Below are 22,912 nucleotides of genomic sequence, written 5' to 3' on the forward strand. Positions count from 1 at the left end.
ACATCCCAAATGAAAACAAGTCACCGCATCACTTCTGACCCATGTGTCCCTCTGTCACCCACCTCCTCACTTTTCCCTTAGGGGCTGTGCACAGTATAGAGCACCAACCGCCAACAGTGTCCTGTCCAGATTGACAAGACCAAAAGGCATGTCTTCAGGGAGCCTGACTGCATCTTCCACAGCTGTTACCAGCTGCATGTCTGGTTTGGAGACAGGAGGAAGAAAAAACAATCTGTAGCAAATATCTTTCACGTTCCAACACCTGCCACAGTCACCAGTTACCCAAAGCCAGACATTTCCATCCCATGGAAGATCTCAGGTAATGGCAGATAGTTTACTATTTACATAACTTTGTAAATATAACATGCACACTTTTATTTATTTGTTTCTGAAATTTTAACTAAGATATTTCAGTGTTTGCTACTACATTATAAGAACTGACATCAAATACGTGCGTAAAATCCATCATTTCACAATTGAAGGATGGGAAAGCACTGTATTTCTTTTTAACAGATGCTTTCAAAGACACATTGCCTTGAAAAGCTTTTGCAAGTACTCAGTAATGGGATATCAGTGAAAAAATAATGGGCAGAGCAGTAAGAAAAAGCTGCTGATCAAGAAATACCCAGGACAGCTGGCAGAATCACTTTCTCTCTCTGTATTCATTTACTTAGTGTTAACTGAACTTTTATAAGTGTCATAAACTCTACTGTGCACTGGAGATAAAAGTTCCTGCTTGAGCTTACTGTCTTTGTGCTAAACTATGATTCACCAAACAGAAAATGCAGACTCAAGAAAAAGCCCCAGCACAGTTGCCCAAGTTTTCCTTAACTGTAGCATTTTTTGATTACATAGTTTGTTTTCATTAGCGTCTTTTGATTCTGGTAGTGTAGAATCTAGAAGGACTACACAGCACATGCTCACTGACAGATACTCTAACCACTAAAGTAGATTAATTTATAAATTGTTAGATATTCCTCTCAAAGTGGCAGTATGAGTGGGGCAGAGGAAGAGAGAACTAAACGCGATTTTACTTCCAATTTTACAGCTTCTCAGCAGCATAAGTTAAGTCACAAGGTGCTCTAAAAAAGCAAACAAATTGCAAGTCCTCAATAAGCACTGGAGAAATTTTAGGAGCAAGCAGAGGATGCTATTCTCCGTATCCAATCTTATGAGAACTATTCTAACTCACATACTCAAGGGAAAGGTTTGAGTGTCAACGAAAAAAATATATTTGTTTAAACACTAAATTTGCCATAAAATATGAGTCTTTTCTACTTCATCAGCTTTTGTCATGGTACCATCATCTGAATTCAAATAGACTACTTCTCTAAAACCTCAAAATACTTACTTTAGAAGTTCATTCTTGAGCTTTCGGTCAAAGGTCTCCTCCAGACTCTTTACATTCAGTTCCCGCCTCATGAGTGCATTAACCATGCTTTTAATTTTCCCTTCTTGTTGCCTCTGGGCCCTGGAATTACCAAAAACATACAAAACAAATAAGAAAAATACATAATCTGAGGTAACTAATTTAGAATAAAATTATACTTGTTTTTATCTCAACAGATGAAAACTGTTCTTTGACTGTCATTGCCAGGAAGTGGAAAGAGGCACCAGTTCTCCTGTCTAGTTGACCTGCTGACCCAGTGACTGGGCCCTGGACTGGCAGATGGCCTGGACGGCAGCACCAGGCTGGGGCCACCTGGCTGGGGGAGTGTGAACAAGTCAAGGTCAAAGTGATTTGCTACAGAAAATAACTTAAAAAGTATCACAGGTGGTAAATGGCCACAATCACTTGGAAGTGAAAGGATGACATTAGTTACAAAAAGCTACAAAGAAAATTTAAGCTAGTATACTTACATAATTGTTTCTAATTGTGGAATTTCACTGATTAACCTACAGACATTAAAGTTAGAAGTTTCCTCTTTCTCTTTAAAAATCAACTGATCCCACTTCTACATATATATCCAAAGGGTGTGAACAGGGTCACAAACAGATACTCGTGCCCCAATGTTCACAGCAGCATTATTCACAATAGCCAAAAGCAGGAAATAACCCAAATGTCCATCGACAAATGAATGCATAAACGAAATGTGGTTTCACATACACAATGGAACATTTGGCCATGAGAAAAAATGAAGTTCTGAGACCTACTGCAACACGGAAGAATCTTGAAAGCATTATACATAATGCTCTGTGAAATGAGCAAGACACATAAGAACAAAAAATGTACAATGTCACTTATAAAAGATGACTAGAATATCAAATTTGCAGAGACAGCAGATTAGAGGTACAGGGGGTGGGGGAGTATACAATGGTTTAAAAAAAATCTGACTGAATATTGAAAAGAATTGAATAAGAGAGAACAAAAGATAGATGGATCAGGTAAGCCTTCAAATACCAATAAATGAAATGCTCTTCATAGTAAGATTTAAATCTACCATCAAACCAATTTCAGGGCAGGGGAATCAGGTTACTGATTACTAGCTTCTTCCAACTATTACTTTTATCTCACTAAATGCAGCCTGCTGTTGCCTTCTCATTCTGCTTTTCACCTTAAGATCTAATACTTTAATAGCAAGTACTACAGAACAGGGATTATTCCAAGAAAAGGATAAATTCTCTATGCATTAGCTCCTTCTGCTGGCAAATCTATAAAGTAACAAAGCAATCAACTGCATTTACTCCACTTAGCTGCTTGGAAGGGAGAAATATGGGAAGTTGAAGGTAAAGTGATTAACTAATCATGAACCATGTAATGCCTTTTTCTCTTTCTTTTGATCAATTTATCTCTTAAGTATGCCCAAAAAGAGAATAAGGGAGAAAGGGAGAAGGATCCAAACCAATACAGATGAGAACCTATACAGTTGAGAAAAATGAATGACGATGAAAACAAACCATTTAATGAAATAAGATTCCTGGATTGAAATGGGTATCAATTAAGTAGATTCTAAATGAGAAGAAAGGTTTACTTCAAAAACCATACAGGCTTTTCATTGAGCCTGTAAAGGAGGAGGAACATTCGTGAGCACTTAAGAAAAAGTAATACACACCACAGCAAACAGTTATACCCACTACCAATCAAGGCAGAGGTAACAAATCTCCCTTTTTGACAACAGAACAGGTGGATATAGCAGGTCTAAAAGACATTCGGAATGCAGTTACTGTGAACATGGATGACTATTTAAACTGAATAACTGCCTGTACCTGTGAAACATGGTAGGTTTAAGCATTACTAGCTTCCTCCAACTATTACTTTTATCTCACTAAATGCAGCCTGATGCTGCCTTCTCATTCTGCTTTTCACCTTAAGATCTGGCACTTTAATAGCAAAACCCCAGTCTTTCTCTTAACATGTTACCTTTTAAAACCAGATCACCGGGCGGGCCACGGTGGCTCAGCAGGTAAGAGTGCTTGCCTGCCATGCCCGAGGACCCGGGTTCGATTCCCGGGGCCTGCCCATGTAAAAAAAAACAACAACAAAAAGATGACCTCACTCTTTACAACCAAGAACTCTGCTTAATAATTAACATTAGAATATTTAGGCATATATTTAGCAATTCCTCATTTTAATTTCACTCATTCTGAACATCCAAAACAAATAAGCACTACTTACAATTCAAAAGCTTCAATTCTTTGCTTCAGATCTGCTTCTCTGGTTCTTAGCAAATCTATATCTTTCAGGAGTATCTGCCGCTGGGCATAAATTTCTTTTGCTTTAATCTATATAGGCGAGCATTAATTTTTAGGAAGAAAGATAAAGAAATTAAAAAAGATTTGAAATAATACACTACTTCCTAAAGAACAGACATTTAGGATACCAGCTTCACTTTTAGAAGGTTCTAATTGGAGGTATTCTTTTACCTATCCTGTTTTCATAAAAATTCACCCCTGTACCCAATGACTGTTACACCGCATCACCCTAGATCCCTAACACCCCTTGTCTAATTATTTTATTTAGTTAATTAGCATGTCTCAGACATGTACTTAACATCTAATAAGTTCTTCAGCAAGAAAAAATTTAAACGAAATATGCATTTGGCAATCAAACTCTGAAAGGATAGTGTCCCTATGGTCCTATTGTTGGTTGAATGTTTCAATTTGCAGGTCATTCTGATTCAGGATCAGCAAGCTCATATGAACTCCTGAATGAATGTGCCATACTTTCCTATGCATGTGTCTTCACTGAGCAAGGATTTACTGAATACCTACCACAGGTCAAACAGTGTTCTGGGAGCTGGATCGGAAAAGGTGGACAGTAGGTCCCCATCCTCAAGGATCTCATAATTTAGTCAGGGGGAGAGAAACAACTACACTACGATGTGATAACTTAGAAACAAATAAAAAAGACTACACAGCAGGAGTGAGGTCCAACAGGCCAGTCAGTGGGAATAGGAGAAGGCATCTCTGAGGAGGTCCTGTCTTGAAGGAGAGGGGGTGGGGAGCATACTTGTGAGCAGAAATAAAGGCCTGATGCTTTTTATGGTAATGACAATTATCTAAGGAGCTCTTCTTCAAAACCTTTAGATAACCACTTAACTATATGGGGTTTTCTGGTTTGTAAACTGGTAGAGCTGAGTCCATCTCATCTTGAAGATCAACCTGCTACTATAAACAAAACCAATAATCTGAGAGACCTGTGTTTCATTTATATTTATAGCTAAAATGAGCCCAAATGCCAAAAAGAGCACAGAACAGTGCAGAGAGGATGCAGTTATCATTATATAAGTAGGTCTTATTGAGCAGACCCAAGCAAGGAGAGACACTCAGGGAAAGACCTCCTACTGTCAACATCTCCTGATAACAGTCACTTTGGATTACACTGGGTACGTGCCCAAACTTCAGCGTGGTCCAAGACATGGCCCTCAGGAAAGCAACAAGTTTTCCCTAAAGGAGCAAAGGCACTCCCTTCGCTGACCCTCATACTTCCACCCTCACACCACCAGTCCTCAACCTCTCCATCTTCTGTCCAGTCACTTTTCCAGATGACGAGATGACCTACACAGCCAGAGATTCTGCTCCTTCAGGGACCTCTGCCCTTGCTCCACCTCTGCAGCTTCCTCCAATGGTAGCACACTGCATTCAGTGGCACCTGAACCCTCAGCCTGCCACTCTCTACTCTCGGTCAGTCCTTAATTCCTCCACCTGTCAGTCTGTCCAGACTATTCTTTGGTATCTTTATGATCGTCACATATCCCTTCCCTTTTCTCTAGCCTAATGGCCACTCACCCTCTCCTCTGGCTCCCTTCCCCATCCAGCTGTACTGCTGTGTCTTCAATTAAACAGGCTGGTTTTTCAATTAAAATGAATTAAGTTGAATGAAGTTCCACTCCCCAAGCCACCTCTCTCTTTCTACTCTCACAGGTCTTACAAACCTGCCAAGTGTCTTCTGAGAGCTGTAACAGAAAACTCCCCCCAAAAGCACTTAGTTTGGTCTATTTCCACTCCAGGTGGGCCTTCAAAACAGCAGGATCAGTCCTCTGTGCTAAGAGAGGGGACTCTCTCCTCACCCACAGCAGGTACTCTACACCTCTGAACCCCTTTCCTGAAACCCTCTGCCAAACTCTCAAATCTGCCTAAGAATATCGAGCTTGTGGGGTATGAATCTCTCGAACTCATGGCACTGGCATTCATGTACACAGTTCTTTACTCTTCATCAGTTTCAGAGGAAGGAAGCCTGCATATCCTTTACCAAAGGCTGATGCTTCTATTTGCATTAGTGACCACAGTCTGTATTGCTCCCCTAGCACCTTGTTCCATCAGTTATTCCATCTCTCACCATGTATCCTGAGCCAGTATATGAACAGCTACAGGAAATATACACCCATTAAATCATTTAAAAATATTACCTCCTGGTGCTCTTGAAGTCTCTTAAGGGTATTCTTTTCCCTGTAATTAAGGGCTTCCAATTTTGCTTTGCAAGCTCACTCAAATTCATTGCGGAATTCAGCTAATTTCTTTTCAGACCTTTTTTTAAAAGTCTTCCATTCTAATTTTTTCTATTTCAGTATTTTTAAAATACTTCAACTGCCAAATGATAAAAAAAAAATCACTGTAAATACCAATGACTATACCAAAGGAAGAAGAACAAATTCTCTCTCCATGATTGCTTTTAATAGTAAAGCTTTTTCCAAGCATATTACATCTAGTTGAATTCATCTTGTTTTATCTCATTCACTGTATTTTCAGCATTCATTCAAAGGCAAGGAAAAAACGACTGACTGGAAATAAAAGTAACGTGCACAACAGTATGGTAGCCTATTCACTACTAAATGTTCTAGATACTTTCCCATGTCCTTAAGATTAAGAAATTAAGAGACAAGTAAAAGCATCTCTCTTGTTTAAAAAAGCGATAAGACAGAGTTTACCTTCTGAGCCATTTCTGACCGAAGCTGCTCTTCTATTTCCCTCTTATATTCATTTAACTTTCCTTCTAAACATTCTAACTTAGCATGCTGAGGATAAGCATCTGCAAACTGATCATCAATAAGCTGAAGCTTCTCAGCTATCACAAAAACAAACAAACAAACAAACAAAAAAACAGCAAATTAGGAATTTGAACAGTCAGATGTGCAAGAGGTCAGACCTCTGTGAAAAAGAATATACTTAGGGGTAAGTGTAGGGACAACTGCATTTTACTTTGAAATGCACCAAAAAATTAAAACGGATTGACACATGGACAAATATGTGAAAAAGTGCGTATGATAAAAATTTAATGGTGGAATGAAGGTGGTTTGTAGTAAAACACAGTGTTTACTACAAACTTTTTTCAACATTATCTGTAGACTTGAAATTTTTCATAATATAATTCTGGGGGAAAGCAAAGAGTGTAGTTTGTCAGAATAAAAAATCAGAGTCTCTTCCCAGTCTCGCAATAGTATGGCAGAAAGCTCTTTTATTGGACTTTATTATTAAAACTGATTTACACGTTCAAAGTGCTAACCTTAAAATGAATCAAAAATTATTTATTTCAACTCCTTCCTATAGTCTAACTGATTTCCAGAGGGCTAAGTAACTATACTATGACAAAACTGGAAAAAGACCCAGACCTGTTGACATCTCTATGCCAGCCCTTTTTCCTCAATTAAGCCAGTGGCCTGCAAACCAACTGTGTCTCAGAATCTACCATGTAGCAGAATGCAAACATGGAGCCAGAGTTCAATCCTAACCACGTAAAACATCATCACCAATCAAAAAAAAAAAAGTATGCACAGGAAAAAAAAAAAGCAAGCAGGATATTAAAATATTGACACTGCTTGTTTCCAGTTAGCATAAGTTTATATGTGTTTTTAAATCTACTTTCTGCATTTTTTCAAATGTTCTATAACCATGGTAAGCAAATTAGGAGTCTGCCCACGTGTCTACTGAGTACTAGAAATGTAGCCAGTCTCAACTGAGATGTGCTGTAAGTGTAAAGAACACACTAGATTTCAGACTCAATATATATATTTTTAAAGGCAAAAGATCTCATAATATATTCTATATTGACTATATGTTGAAACAGTAATATTTGGGATAATTTGGATTAAATTATTAAATCTAATTTCACTTGGAGTTTTTTCCCCTTTTTAACGTGGTTACTAGAAAAATTTAAATTTCCTAGGTCGCTGGTATTTTTGGACAGCACTGTTTTGCAAAAAGCATCTCTAATGTAATAAAACCTGCACTTAAAGACCCAGTCACACAATAAAATGTTTACAAACTATGAATTCCTTATTTTCTTAAAGGTGCTATGTCTATTCATTAGTAAGGAAGCATCAAGAAATCAGTTCAACACACAAAGGACCAATTTAAGAAGCTGCTTCCCGTCTCCACCAAGCACAGTGCCAAAGGGCAGGATGGTACTTCAGAAAGGCTGTACAGCTGAAAAAGCTCTGGATCATGGACCAGAAAATGTGGGCCCCGATATTAGTCCTGACACAGACTGGACATTTCCAAACTGTTCCTGCTCTGAGGACTCTAGTTTCCTCAACTATACAATGAAGTGATGGCCAGCAATACTTGGGCTAAATAATTGGGGCAGAGGGGGGGCGGTGAGGCAGGGACAAGAATTAAGGGAAGGTGTAGATTTGCTATTTGGTAAGGGTGTGTTTACCTGATATATTTCTGTTTGGACTAATGAAGGGTGTCTAAAATTGAGAGTGTTGATGACTGTACAATTTAAGTGAAAATACTGTAAGACATGGATTATTTATTTTGGACATTATCCATGATGCCTAATGGATAGAGGTGGACAAAGACTATAATGACTGAGAAGCAGAAAACTGAACTGTTTTGTACACATATGATGGAATATTGTGTGGCTAAAGAAAGGAACAAAGTTGTGAGGCATGCACAAAGTGAATGAACCTTGTGGACATTATGTTGTGCAAAATAAGTCAGAAACAAAAGAACAAACATAGCTCAGTCTCTTTAAAAAATAGTTATAAGAAATGTGGGGACTAAACTGGAAGCTCTTATAACAGCTACATTTAGTCCGAAGTTCTAAGTGTATTTCTCGGTTCTGACTTGCTATGCTCTATGTGTATAATTGGTATTTCCCTGGTACTGTGGATACCTGTGTGACATCTAAGAGTTCTGTAACTCTGAAGGTCAGTATTGTGGCATACAAAAACTGTTAAAGAAGCCAAAAAGGAGATCAGGCTTCAATTAGAGAAAAGAATGAAGCTGACTTGGTTGGGACTAAGGTCAGAATACAGGGGTGAGGATAACAGGGCCTGTATTTAAGAACTCTATCTACTGTACCGGACCAAAGGCAGAGAGGTCCGGTACAGTAGATAGGCAGTATGATGGGCAGCTAAGAGGTACTAGCAAAGTTCCTTGAGGGACAGGAGAAAAAAATATGGAATTATTGTTTTCCCACGTGGGAAACTCCTGATACTCTCTCAAATGTTAGGGATTCCAAAGTTAATAGGCCAAGAAGCTTGCTCTTATGAAACTTATTTCTGTAATGGAAAAGCTAAGCCTAATTATAATTATGCCTAAGAGTTACTTCCAAAAAAACCTCTTTTGTTATGCAGATGTGGCCTCTCTCTCTCTCTCTCTCTCTCTCTCTCTCAACCCAACTCTGCAAGGAAAATCATTATTCCTCCCCCTATGTGGGACATGGCACCTAAGAGTGTTAAGTCTCCCTGGCAAGATGGGACATGACTCCCAGGAATGAGCCGGGCCCTGGCTCTGCGAAATAGACAACGCCTTCCAGACTGTAAGGGAGAAAAGAAATGTAACAAAATAAGGAATTGATGGCTTAGAGAGTTCATATAGCATTGGAAGGCTTTTCTGGAGGCTACTCTTACATAAGCTTCAGCTAGATACTGCTAATTGCTATGGTTTGCCAAACCCCTACCAATATCATTCCTGTTAATCCTGTAGAACACCCAGGGCTCTATCTGAGATTCTACAAAAGTTTCACAAACTAAGTTTACTTTCTAGAAACCTGTAATCTCCAGATGGTTCAGGCCAGATAAATCCTGAAGCCCAGAGGGTCCAGTCTCTCCAGAACATAATTAATTCCATCCACCACCCTATATTGTTGACACCTCTTTTCAACATGGAAAAGTCAGAATGGACATAGCCCAAATACCCTACAGATTGGGAGAAACATACTTCAAAATTTATTGCTTTGTATAACACTTCACACACACAAAAAAAAGTTTAAAAAAATGAAGTGATAGCATAATATAAAATTCCTTTTAAGCATTTTAGAGTGTATAATTCAATGACTTTCAGTGTTTTCAATATGTTATGCAACAATCATTACCATTTCCAGAACTTTATCCACCATCACCAAAAGAAACACTTCCCAATTCCCATCTCGCCCCATTTCCTGGTAATCACTCGTCTACTTTCTGTTTCTATGGATTTGCCTATTCTCACTATTTACTATAAATATAACCATACAATAGAAAAAAAATGAAGTGATGGATCAATGACTTCTCCAGTTCTTTCCATTGCAAACACTCTATGATTTTCTAATTTAGTGGTTGTAAAATAAATTTAGACTAGACATGAGGTAGAAGATACCAGTTAAAAGCAGTTAAACACAACAATGCGAACCTTTTTCAATTCCCTTTGTGATTGGGAAAATTGAGCCCTAGCATTCAAAAGGATAGGAAGCAGCAGTGGAGACCAATTCCTGGTCCTTTTCAGCAATATGATTCTAGAGGAAATGACTTCCCTTACCTTACACACCTACAGGTTGCATCCCTCCAGTTCAAGGATCAATCACATAAAATCAATTTCCTTCATTCAAAAAGAAAACAGAACAGCAGATATTACGACGGAAAGCTGTATTTACCAAGAGAGTCTCTGCTAGGAAAAGTCGAACTTGTCTGAGTTTCCATATCACAGTTCTCTTTAGTCTGATAATATTCTGTCAACTCTTTTAAAAACCGAATGAGAAAACCTAAAAAACACAACAGATACCATTTTGTTTCAGGATTTTTTTCATGCATTCATTAACAGTTGCGGCTATATAATCTTGGCTTGATAATATTATTCGTTCTTACATTATGTATCTTTTTTCTAAGACTAATTTCTGAGGCAAGGTCTAAGTATGAAACAAAACCTAGAAGCTTTTCATTTTATTAACCTACAAAAAAATGAAAAGCTTATACACATAGCATGAAATACGATCAGTCAAAACACAAATGACATATTGGAAAAAATAAATGCAACAATATGGAGACAGAGGACTAATTTGCTTGGTATCAAAGAGCTCTTGCAAATCAGCAAGAAAATAGAAAAATGGAAAAAGACAAGGAAGAGCAGCTTGCAGAAAGCAAATTTTAAATATCAATCTGATACGAACACATCATAAACAGATGCAAATTAACATTACAGCGGAGAGATTACATTTTCCCTGTCAGAATGTAAACATTAAAACTTTGATAATACCAAGTGTTGGCAAATGAGTGGGGAAATGGGCACCCTCATTCACTTGAGGGGGAAACTGTGTCAGACATATTCACAATGAACATGCCCTTTAACCTGGTAATTCCACTTCTATGAATTTCTGCAGCTGGACCTTCGCAAGGGCACAAAGGTGCATACCTTGCAGCACTGCATCTAATGGCAACAAACAAACAATAAAACAACTAAGTCTCCATGAATAGGGGGTTAATTAGATACATCCTTTAAAGATAAGTAATATAATACAGAGCTACAGAAAAACAAATCAATGGATTTTAAAAAGCAGGTTGCAGCACACTGTTAGACCATGTGATGACATTGTGAGCCATTGATCATACACTCTGTATAGACTGCACGTGTGCAAAGATTTCTCAATAAAAATATTTTTTAAAAAACACTATCTACAATAAGTATCCCACTTAAGTGTGTGCTTTAATTACATATACCTAGCAGGCTTTTACATTCAGAAACAAGCTTCAGGAAGGATAAACAAGAAATTGCTGAGGATGGTTATCAGTGGAGAGTGAGATAGAAAATGGACAGAAATTTGTATTTTCACCTTATACTCTTCTGAATAGTTTGAAACATATATAATAAAAAAAAAAAACCCACAACTGAGTACAAATTATTTTAGAAGTTTTTAGTTTCCTAAAACAAACTAGAACACATCCCATATTCCTCATTCCTTCCCTCTCGCTGACCACTAGTATTTCAATCTATCCAATTTATTTTACCTCTTATCCCCCTATTATTCATTTTTTACCCATATTATTTATTTATTTTTATTTGCTTTTTTATTCATATTTTTTTACTCATCTGCCCATACCCTGTGTTCTGGTTTGCTAGCTGCTGGAATGCAACCAGAGATGGACTGGCTTTTAATAAAAGGGGATTTATTTCATTAGTTTTTCAGAGGAAAGGCAGCTACCTTTCAACTGAGGTTGTTTTTACGCGGGAAGGCACAGGGTGATTTTTGCTAGCCTCCTCTCCAGGCCTCTGGGTTCCAACAACTTTCCCCGGAGTGATTTCTTTCTGCATCTCCAAAGGCCTGGGCTGAGCTGCGAGTGCTAAGATGAGGTATGCTGAGTTGCCTGAGCTGTGCTATGTCGAGCTCTCTCATTTAAGTGCCAGCCAGTTAAATCAAACATCATTCACTGCAGCAGGCGTGCCTCCTAGCCGACTACAGATGTAATGAGCAACAGATGAGGTTCACATACCATTGGCTCATGTCCACAGCAACAGAACTAGACACCTTCACCTGGCCAAGAAGACACCTGAACCTAACTATCACACCCTGGATAAAAGAAGCATCAGACACAAGGTTTTCACAGTCACACAGTCACTTTGCAAAAGCTCTATCATTATACAATTATTTTCAAAATCAAGGCTACTGGAACATAGCTCAACAATTTCAGGTAGTTCCCTCCAGCCCTTCTGATACACCATAAATTAAAAAGGGATAGCTACATAACGCATAAGAATAATCTTCAGGATAACCTCTTAACTGTTAGAAATCTCTCTGCCACTGAAACTTTATTTTGTCTCATTTCTCTCCTCCCTGTTTTGGTTGTCAAAAGGTTTTCTCAATCCCTTGGTCGAAGCCCATCCCAGGATTTCTACTCCAGGATTTCTGTCCCATGTTGCCAGGGAGACAGGTCCCACACAGGGAGGGAAGGCAGTGAGTTCACCTGGTGAGTTGGCTTAGAGAGAAGCTACATCTGAGCAACAAAAGAGGCTCTCTGTGGGTGATCATAAGTAGGCTTAGCTTATCCTTTGCAAGAATAAGTTTCTCTATGGTCCATTTTGAATTGGTTTTTGCATAAGATCTGTATCTCACTTCATTTCTCATGCACATAAATGTCCAATTTTTCCAGAACCATTTGTTGAAAAGACAGTCCTTTCTCCAGTGAAATGCCTTTGCTCCTCTGTCAAAAATCAATTGTGTATGGTAGTCGGGGGAATCCATTGACTGTGTTGGTGTGGACCTGCTTCTGGGTACTCTATTCTGTCCTGTTGATCTATGAGCCTAGTATTCTGCCAATCACAGGGAAGAACTTCAACTTCCAGAAAGCGAAGAACCAGTGTCAGTGGGCCCTCCTACAAATTTTCTGCCCAGTGATTTTCTGGGCATTATTTATTCCTAAAATAGTAGGGGTGGGAAGAATACGTGAGTGGAATCCAGGGGAAAGCATTATGACACTTCAACAGATCAGCAGACCCAGAGTAGAGGCATAGCAAGATAAGTTTACAGGTCTCAAAAGAGTCAGGGAAGAGACAGCAGTTAAGTCTGAAATATCTTCCTATTTTTTTATTGTCTCAATCTTTGTTAGAAGCCAATTTTAAAAATCATTTTATAACAATAGCTGTTTTGTTGTTAGTGAAGCGTTCTATCCAAATTCTGGCATTAGACTGCCTGTTCAGAAATTTTAACGGGATGCTGGATGAAACAGATAAGGACTCTTAAGCCAGAAGTCTTTTGGAACCACAAGCATTTAAAAAGAGTGGGTAAAAGTAGAAACCGTTTTTAAGAATAACAAATACTTATCTGGTATTTAGTAAGTACATGATGAGTTCTTAATATCCCTCCAAGAATTAAATTTCCGTCTGAAAGAATAGCTAAGCTACAGATAAAATTATATCCCTTAGACCCATGCTATCTAAAGTGGTAGCCATTATATGTGTGGCTGTTTAAATTTAAATTAAACTACATTAAAGATTCAGTTCTTCAGTCACACTAAGCCATGTTTCAGGTGCAGTCATATGTGGCTAGTGGCTACCACAATACACAGCACAGGACAGGTCTAGACATTTCCAGCATCACAAAAAGTTATGTTAGCTCTGCTTCAGACTATAGTACATAGGATCATTTACTATATTGAACTTTGACATGGATGATTTATTTTGCAGGCCGTCCCAATATCTTCTGACTTAGTTTACTTATCCTCTGATAACATTACTCTTGAGGGACCTGCAATTAAGTTGCAGACAACTGGCTGGCAAAGAGTAGGTACTCAAAGGTTTGCTGAATTTGTTATAAAGGCATAAATGCCCTAGTGGGTATGGCAGCAATGTTAGCTACAAATAACATCCAGTAATACACTAATGTGAAAGTATTATTACACAATGTGACAGATTATTTAAAGAGATAAAAAGAATAACTAAGCGTTAAAGGCAAGTTATCAGCTGTGTTCAGGTGATAAAGCCCATCTCAAGTTTAAACCAGGATTTGGCACCCATGGTAGGTATGGATTAAATGAAAGCTTATTATCAAAGCCAAAATTAAGGCAATTTATCAGGCCTGATTACACACTTAAAAATTAAAATTAGTGCTTGCTTCAGCAGCACATATACTAAAATTGTAGCATTAAAAGAGAAGAGCATGGCCCCTGCACAATGATGACATGCAAATTTGTGAAGCATTCCAGATGCTAAAAAAAAAAGGAAAAAAATTAAAATGAATAATACTGAATTATATGCAAACATAGATAATATATATATATATATATACTATTAAAGCAGTATAACACAATCAACACTCTATAAATTGTACTTGAGTGGGATACCTAGAATATTTTTTTAAATACCAAAAAACACATGAAGAAAGCGAACATTCCTATTTTGATCATTCCGCTCTACATACATAATCAGTAATTCACAATATCATCGCACAGTTGCATATTCATCATCATGATCATTTCTTGGAAAATTTGCATCTATTCAGAAAAACAAATAAAACGAAAACAGAAAAAAAAATTCATATATATAATACCCCTTACCCTTCCCTTTCACTGATCACTAGCATTTCAAACTAAATTTATTTTAACATTTGTTCCCCCTATTATCTATTTTTATTTCATATGTTCTACTTGTCTGTTGACAAGATACCTTGAATACTGGTATGGTCAGGTTCCTTTGTCAACTTGGCCAGGTAGGTGGTGGTACCTGTTTGTCTTGTACAACTGCTGGCCTGTTTTTGCCATGAGGACATTCATATACTTAAATCATGACCATGTCAGCTACCTCCACAGCTGATTCCATTTGTAATCAGCCAAGAGGAGTGTCTTCTTTAATAAATGATGCTTAATCTAATCACTGGAAGCCTTTTAAGGAGGATTCAGAAGAGACAGGCTTTCTTTCTGCTTCGGATGGGGAGTCTCTCTTGTGGAGTTCATCCAGACCCTCCATCAGAATCGTCAGCTTCACAGCCTAACCTACAGATTTGGGACTCTACTTTTCCACGGTTACTTGAGACACTTTTTTAAATTTTATACTTACAAATATTTCCTGTCGATTCTGTTTCTCTAGAGAACCCTAACTAACACAAATATGAAGCTACTTGGCCTATACATTCTTAATAACTTTGTGTAATTGTTCCAACAGTGAGTATTTTTATCTTCCTATAATTTTTTATTTTAATACGCAGTGCTCTTTATTCTCTGAATTACTTATATGAGAATACTTGTCCTTTCAATGTCTACAGAACTTTCCATAACGGTGCAACATTTTTCAGTACTGTTCCCCATTTCTTCTTCCACACTAAATTCACTATGTTAAATTTCACTAAATCTTTATGCTAAAATTCACTCCTCGCAATCCTGTTTCCTTTATTTCCTTCTTATCCCAATACAGGTCCTGAACGTTCGGGTTCCACTATTCAGCACAATCTCCTAAGGGTGGGCTGACAGGAAATTATACCCCTCATTCCAAATGCCAGTGTTTCTAGTATATTAAGGACCCGTCAAGAGGCTGATATTGCTGTACTCAAAACAATTCTGTTTCAAAGAACAGTCAAAACTGCATATAATCTACTCCCAATTCCTTAATTCTACTTGCAAGAATATTAGGAGAAATCTTGTCAGATTTCTTACTGAAATCAAGCTATGTATGTAGCATTTCCCTCACTGCCAGTCAGACTTTAAGACAATTATCTTCTAGCCTGTTTTTAAGGTTTGTGACACCATGTTTAGTTTTTTATTTTATTTTCTAAGAATTATTAAAAAGATGGAAATTGGGAGGGAATGATCTACATTTGTCAGAACAACAGAAGAATGAACTAAGGTAAGGTAGTAACATTAAGGGGAAAAAATCAAATGATTTAGTTCAAATTAAATTCCCTACTCTCCTCCTAAAAATTATTAGTTCCATATTTTTATTGGAAAAAGTATATGACAAAAATGTTGCTACTCTCTACAAAATGAAGGCTCCTCCTACCTTTTTGGTTTTCTTTCTCAAATCGTGAAAGCTGTTAAAAAAAAAAAAGTAACTTTATTCAAATATTCAGTTATGATTATCCAACAAAAGCAAGTCATAAAAATTGAACAATCTTACCAGTGATCTGTAGAGACTGGATTGGGGGTTAACTTTAATGAGCTGTAATAGCTCTTGCATAGTAAACATCTGAAAAAAAGCAAAAGGATTAATTAAATAGATTTATTTTACATGGATGTTTAAAAGATAAATTAGGGTTATATTTCTGAATTTGAGATTAGCAATCGTGCTTTGGAGTAAATAAATAATAATATTTTAATTTTGCTAATAATTTAAAATAGAAGCTCTTTCTTATACTGCTAAATAAATGATAATAAACACATAGAAGTGAAAAGGATAAAATAGTTTTCTGGATCACAGAATAAATCTCCAAATACTCCACAAAAATGATTTGCCTAATAACTTTCCAGAAACCTACAACCTCCAGATGGGTCCCTGGTACAGATAAGTCCCGAAACCTAGCCCAGCCTCTCCAGAACATCAGATAGTTCAATTTCCCTACACCATATTAGGGACAGACCCTACCAATATCAAAAAGTTAGAATGGCCATAGCCTAAACAATCCCAAAGAGAGGTATGGAAAGATCAAAAGTGATGGTGGAATCATACAGAGAAGATAGGACTTAACAAATGAATATGAATATTAAATCATTAAACTGTTATTTCTTTTAGTCTCTAGTATTTTAGAGGAGCTGGAAGTAAAAACCTAAAATTGTGAAATCGTAACCCATATCAAAGTCTAAAATATGTTCTACAATTAATTGTGGTGTTGTGCTTTGACATTTACAGCTTTTCTGTATACATGATATTGTCCACAAAAAAAGAAGGAAAAAAAAGTCCATTCTGATGCCAAAAAAGTATTAAGCCCTCTACCTCCTTATATTCTGGAGCAGCTAGAAAGAAAAATACAAGATGATGGTGTGGTAGCCCATGACAGACTCCAGGATCTGTCCTGTAACCACTTGTTCAAGAATGCTTTGAGAACAATTGCTTTTTTATTTCTTTGCTTTGTATATATCACCCTACACAACAAAAAAATTTTTTAAAAAATGATATGCCCAAGAGAAATGACAGAAATGGTTAATGCTTTAAAGATGACATTCAGATATTTGATGAACCAATGAATATAGGAGTGAATTCTAAGCTCTTTCAACTACAATGAATTTTTTGAAACACTTATTTAAAACTAAACTAAATTTTAACTGTTCTTATAAATTACCAATTTCTACTGTCTTCATACTATTAATGAAAAAAGTATTACCTAAAATATTTTTGACCAGACATCTTAGATAGCTATTCTGAATACATTATTTCTATTACAGTGTGCATCACTAACTGGATCTGTCCTGAGGACACTAACATAATTTGTTTTCAAATGGCTTTTCTATAAAGAAAATACCATGCATGGCATTTTGTATGAGTAGAAACTTTCAAGCGTGTGAGCTGGATTAATTACTGCCATAATAATTATATAACTGACTATTACTCATACAATAAGCAAAACTATGAAATGTCACTGGAATCTTAAGAGATTGGTGAGCCAAAAAAGAATGCCTAATGTTGATGAACAAACATTTTGTCGTTAAAGAACTTTTGGACAATTATGGACAAAATAAAAAGTAAAAATGTAGGGGTAAATTGCTGTATCTGCCTTTAAAATAATAAAGTGTTACTAATATGTTCGACAGCAGTAGTTGAGAAATAAAGTTAAAATAATGAGAAAATGGTAAAACAGAAAACATATGAGACATCGACCTAAAGCATCTGAGAACAGCACAGACTCACTCTCACGTTACTTATGCAATACCAAGAAGACAGAAATAGCTGAAGAGACCATGGCACAGTAAAATGATCAAGCAGGCATCTAGATTAACTGCCCTGCTCCGCTGCGTACAAGTATTATGATCTTGGGCAAATCATTTCCACTCTGGAGAGTGTTGCTCCAAACCTGAAATAACAGGTGACAGATGTCGTGTGTCTTATTGCATCGTGCCCGGCGCCCAGCAAACATTCAAGACAAATGGCGGTTATGGTTCTTCTCAGACTATATGCAAAGTACAAGCAATTCTAATGCTGAAACATTTAGTGATTCTATATGGCACTATTTGACAAAAGACTGAGATAATAAGGAATCAATAACAATAATCAAATTTTTGTATTTGTTTATTTATTTATTGTATTATGTACCAAACACATACTGTATGTACCAAATATATCATGTACCAGGTATGATGTGAATTCAAACTCAAAAATGGATCTAGCTAGTCAAGGAGCACTTAGCTATGATACAGGACGTTACAATTATCAGAGGAAGAAACTGTGAAAATGCAAAAACAGAAAGGGAAAGTCTTTACCTCTTCTTTTGCCAAACTGCTTTCTGGAAAGAAAACAGAAAGCGAATATTCGTAGCCACATCTTTGCAAATGATCTGCCACCAGATAGCTGGAAGCACCAATTAAGACGCCACTCCCTTCCACTGGAGTGGACTGTGGCTGCAGCTGTCTGCTCACAACAGGGTGCATCAATTGATGAATCAGCTGGTTTCTGAGTTGGGTCTAGCTCAAAAACACAAGAAAACATTTTACTGGAGGCACATAGCACTATCATGTGAATTAGAAACTTTTGTTTCCAGAATGGTCCTAGATCCATGGCCAAGTCAGCAATTTTCCCTGCACTGTTTGTCTTAACATGAGACAAGCAGCTCAGTGGATTCAGGAAGAAGCTTCCTTTCACAAGCTTCCAAGTGTACTGGTGGTTAACCAGAATCCTTGAAGACTCCGACCGCACTTTCCCACATATTCATTTCATCAGTTTATGATCAGGAGATCAAGTATAAGAGAAATTACTGTCACTCCACCTCTCTGTAGATTATTGGAGTTCATGAAAATAATACTGGGTCAAACCAGGTTAACGGACATTCCGCACAAAATAAAATTGGGTCCCCAAAAGGGAAATAACACACTCAAGAGAAAAATTAGTAAGTCCAAAAAAGGCCCATTAAGATTTACTTTCACATATCATATTTATATCTCAAAACAATGGGAAATAACAATTATTTCTTCCACATTTTATAAATGAGAAAATTAAGGCTCAGAGTAGACATCTCAAGGTTAAAAACATACATTACTGCTATTTTTCATTTGAGTTTTTTAAAAATCCCCTAAGTTAATCAGCCTTTTGGATATTCGTTTCGATCTATTCTGCATATAATTTGGAAGCTCACAATTGGGCTGAACTTAAAAGTATGTTGCAAATTTATGGGGTTTACCAGTAAATAACATCTACTGAGTTTCTAATAATAGCACAGATGCTGTTCACTATACCTCTTTCCATTATTCTTTAAGTGGAAATTGGAATGTTACAAATACCAATAGGACAACTTGTACATCTAAAATCCTGTACTAAAAGACATTCATACCTGGGGGGCGGGGGGGAACAAAATTTAAGGGGAGGTTTAGATTTTCTATCGGTGAGAGTGTGTTTATTGGTTATTTTACTCTTGGGAACAATGAAATTACCTAAAATTGAGTGTTGATGGACTGTTGACCTTGGACGTTATACATGATGCCCAATGAATGGAGGTGGCTAAAAGATCCCACTGACTAATGAAGCTGATCGGGTTAGGATTAAGGTAATTCAGAATTCAGAGGTAAGGAAAAAGCCATCTCATATTTTAGAATCTCATCTACTCTTTGAGATCAAAGGAAAAAAGGTTTGTTTTGTCTAGAACCTAAATTTTCTGTAGCACATAAACTAACTAAAACCTGGACGGACAGATCATTTAAACAGTCCAAACACAGGCAGCACAGAAAAATAAGAACCTTTAATCCTGTATAGTTTAATGTAATGCCCGGATACATCCCAGAGTATATTAGGCAGATAATTAAATTTATTGACAAAGTCCCTTGACGGACGGGAATAAAAATTATAGAACTGTAAAACTTTAACACCAGGGAAAGCCCTGATACTGTGTTCAAACATTAGGGACACCCAAATCAATAGACCAAGCCCTTGGTCTTGGGGCTTGCTCTTGGGATGATTATGTAAGTAATAGAGAAACTTAGCTACCTATAGGTATGCCTAAGTTTTACTTCTGGAGGACCTGTCTTTGTTACTCAGATTTGACCTCTCTCTCTCTCTCTCATTCTCTCTCTCTCTCTAAGCCTAAATCTGCATGTGAAACCACTGCCCTCCCTCCTAGGTGGGACACGACATCTAGGGGTAAAAGTCTCTCTGGCAGTGTGGGAGATCACTCCCAGGAATGAGCCTGGCCCTGGCACCACAGGAACGACAATGCCATTCTGACCAAAAGGGGCAAAAGAAATGTAGCAAATGAGATATCAGTGGCTGAGAGAGTTCAAATAGAGTTGAGAGGCCACTCTAGAGGTCACTCTTATTCAAACTTCAGTTAGACACTGCTACCTATCGTAACTTGCCACACCCTAAGCAAAACCACTCCTGCCAATCCTAAAGAACACCTAGGGCATTACAAAAGCTTCTACAAAGGTTCCATGCACTAGGGTAACTTTACAGAAACCTACAACCTTCAAATGGGTCCCCAGACCAGATAAGTCCTAAAACTCAGAGGGCTTTTTCCAGCCTCCCCAGAATATCAACTAGTTCCAATCCCCACCTCATATTATTGACAACCCCTTCCAACATGAAAAAGTTAGAATGGGCACAGCTCTAATACACCTGAAGAGGAAGAGAACAAGCGAACGTGATATTGCAGTTACACAGAGAAGGTAGGGTTTAAGAAATGAGTTTGAATGCTGAATCACTATACTGATATTTCTTTTAGTCTCCAGTCTCTTAGAGTAGCTACAGTAAAAAACCTAAAATTGTGGAACTGTAACCCATACCAAATTCTGAAATCTGTTCTACAATTCATTGTTGCAACGCGTTTTGAAATCTGTTTTTTTGGTATATATTTTATTTTTCACAAAAAAGAAAAAAAATGTGAATGCGATTTGACTGCGATGGTAACTGCACAGCTATATGATGATATAGCGAACAACTGACTGTACACTTTGGATGATTACATGGTATGTAATATTTAATATACATCACTTAAAAAAATAACTGAAAAAAAAAGACATTTATACTGAACAGAATACCAATGCTCTCATCTAATTCAGTAATCGAAACAATAAAAAAATTCACAACTACAGCATCTTCCATGAGTAAAATTTACAGGTGGCTTAATTAGAATTGTAGCATACTGAAGAAAGCATATATTCAGATTCAACTTAATTACTAAGGAATTTAGTTTCTTCGAAACAAGTAGTGAAATAAGATGAAATATAAATGAACGATATACAAAAGGTGAAAGGAAAATTAGAGTAGGGAAAAATGAGATGATAGCATATATGAATTCCCGTCTTTAAAAGTGCAAAAAGCATGCCAGTCAGAACTTGCTAGAATGAATGGCAAAACAGGCTTGGGGCTTTCCAGTAGCCAACGCAAAGAGAAAAATCTATTCAAAATAAATAAAATAGTTGCATGCAAGAATGGGGGTTGGGAAACTTGTAGGTCTTTAATTCTCAAAAATTAACAGATTAGGCCGACCCAAAATAAACAGCCAGTTAAATTCTGAAACCTAGACGGCCCAGCCTCTCCAGAATACCAGATAGGTCCATCTTCCTACCCCAGAGTAGTGAGAGACCGTTCCAATATCAAAAATGTAGAATTGCTATAGCCAAACACCCCAAAGGGAGGGATGGAAAGAGCAAAGGTAACAGTGGACTTACACAGTGAAGACAGGATTTAACAAATGAATATGCATGATGAATCATTAAACTGATTATCTCTTTTAGTCTCCAGTATCTCAGAGCAGTTAGAAGCAAAAAACCTAAAATTGCGGAACTGTAACCCACATTAAACCCTGAAACATGTTGCTGTTGTTGTAAAAATGATTTTTGCAGGGGACGGGTCAAGTGTACTTTTATTTCCTATTTTAAATGTACAGTTTTGAAGTGTATATCGTAATAAAGACACTTTTGAAGCAATCCTACTCTTTGCTGTTAATCCAAATACAAAGGGTACCAGTTAGACATTTGCTGCCCAAATCAGTCGTATCTTTTAATATATTTTAATGAAGAATTTCTCACCTCTCAAACTATTCTTTCTACAGTTTAGCAGCACACTCAGTGTTTTCTATATGGTGTCAGTATCCTTCTTCATCCAAAAGTGAGTATCACAAAAACACATTAATTCAGCAACCCATAAGTCAGATTTACGAAGCAAGTCTACCTTGCTACAACACGTTCATTTTCTAAATGCTATTCTAAATTCATTTTCTAAACCCCCTTCTATCTTAATGTTGGTTCAATAACTCTATTATTTGAATTGCTCTTTTAAAGACTCCATCTCTTCAAACCATCTTCAAGAGGCTTTATTATTCCAGGATAGAGTTATACAGGAACACAAAAATGTAATTCACCAATGCAATTTATATATCGTACTGTATTTAGAACGCAAGGCCCGGACGAATTTAAAGGACGACTCCCTGTGGTTACAGGTTTACACGCTCACAAAAATTATGAAATAGATGCACCTAAATCTAATACAAAAATTATGAAACAGATACACCTAAATCTAATACCTTGAGCGTGTCCAGTATACCCCGATCCTTAAACGTCTGGTACAGCCTTTTGCGCAGCTCATCTTGACGCAAAACGTCAGACTTGGGGGGCATGTTGCACTGAAACAGAAAAGGCGTTAGGGGTTACCT

General features: G+C 37.2%; 1 protein-coding gene and 1 non-coding gene across 2 annotated transcripts in view; one reads left to right on the forward strand and one right to left on the reverse strand.

Annotated features, from left to right (window-relative positions):
* The window catches only part of LOC143672631 (centriole and centriolar satellite protein OFD1-like), a 38,651-nt gene that overhangs the window by 14,980 nt on the left and 759 nt on the right, over positions 1–22,912 (reverse strand). Inside the window, 10 exon segments of the mRNA XM_077147230.1 lie at positions 1,352–1,471; positions 3,617–3,723; positions 5,850–5,978; positions 5,980–6,027; positions 6,369–6,505; positions 10,298–10,405; positions 16,123–16,153; positions 16,240–16,308; positions 18,534–18,734; positions 22,784–22,882. Coding sequence (XP_077003345.1) covers positions 1,352–1,471; positions 3,617–3,723; positions 5,850–5,978; positions 5,980–6,027; positions 6,369–6,505; positions 10,298–10,405; positions 16,123–16,153; positions 16,240–16,308; positions 18,534–18,734; positions 22,784–22,882 — 1,049 coding nt within the window.
* Positions 14,238–14,342, forward strand: LOC143672652 (U6 spliceosomal RNA). The gene has a single exon (XR_013169934.1). It is a non-coding gene; the product is annotated as a U6 spliceosomal RNA (small nuclear RNA).

This window comes from Tamandua tetradactyla, chromosome Y (assembly GCF_023851605.1).
Source record: "Tamandua tetradactyla isolate mTamTet1 chromosome Y, mTamTet1.pri, whole genome shotgun sequence".
NCBI classification, from domain to species: domain Eukaryota; kingdom Metazoa; phylum Chordata; class Mammalia; order Pilosa; family Myrmecophagidae; genus Tamandua; species Tamandua tetradactyla.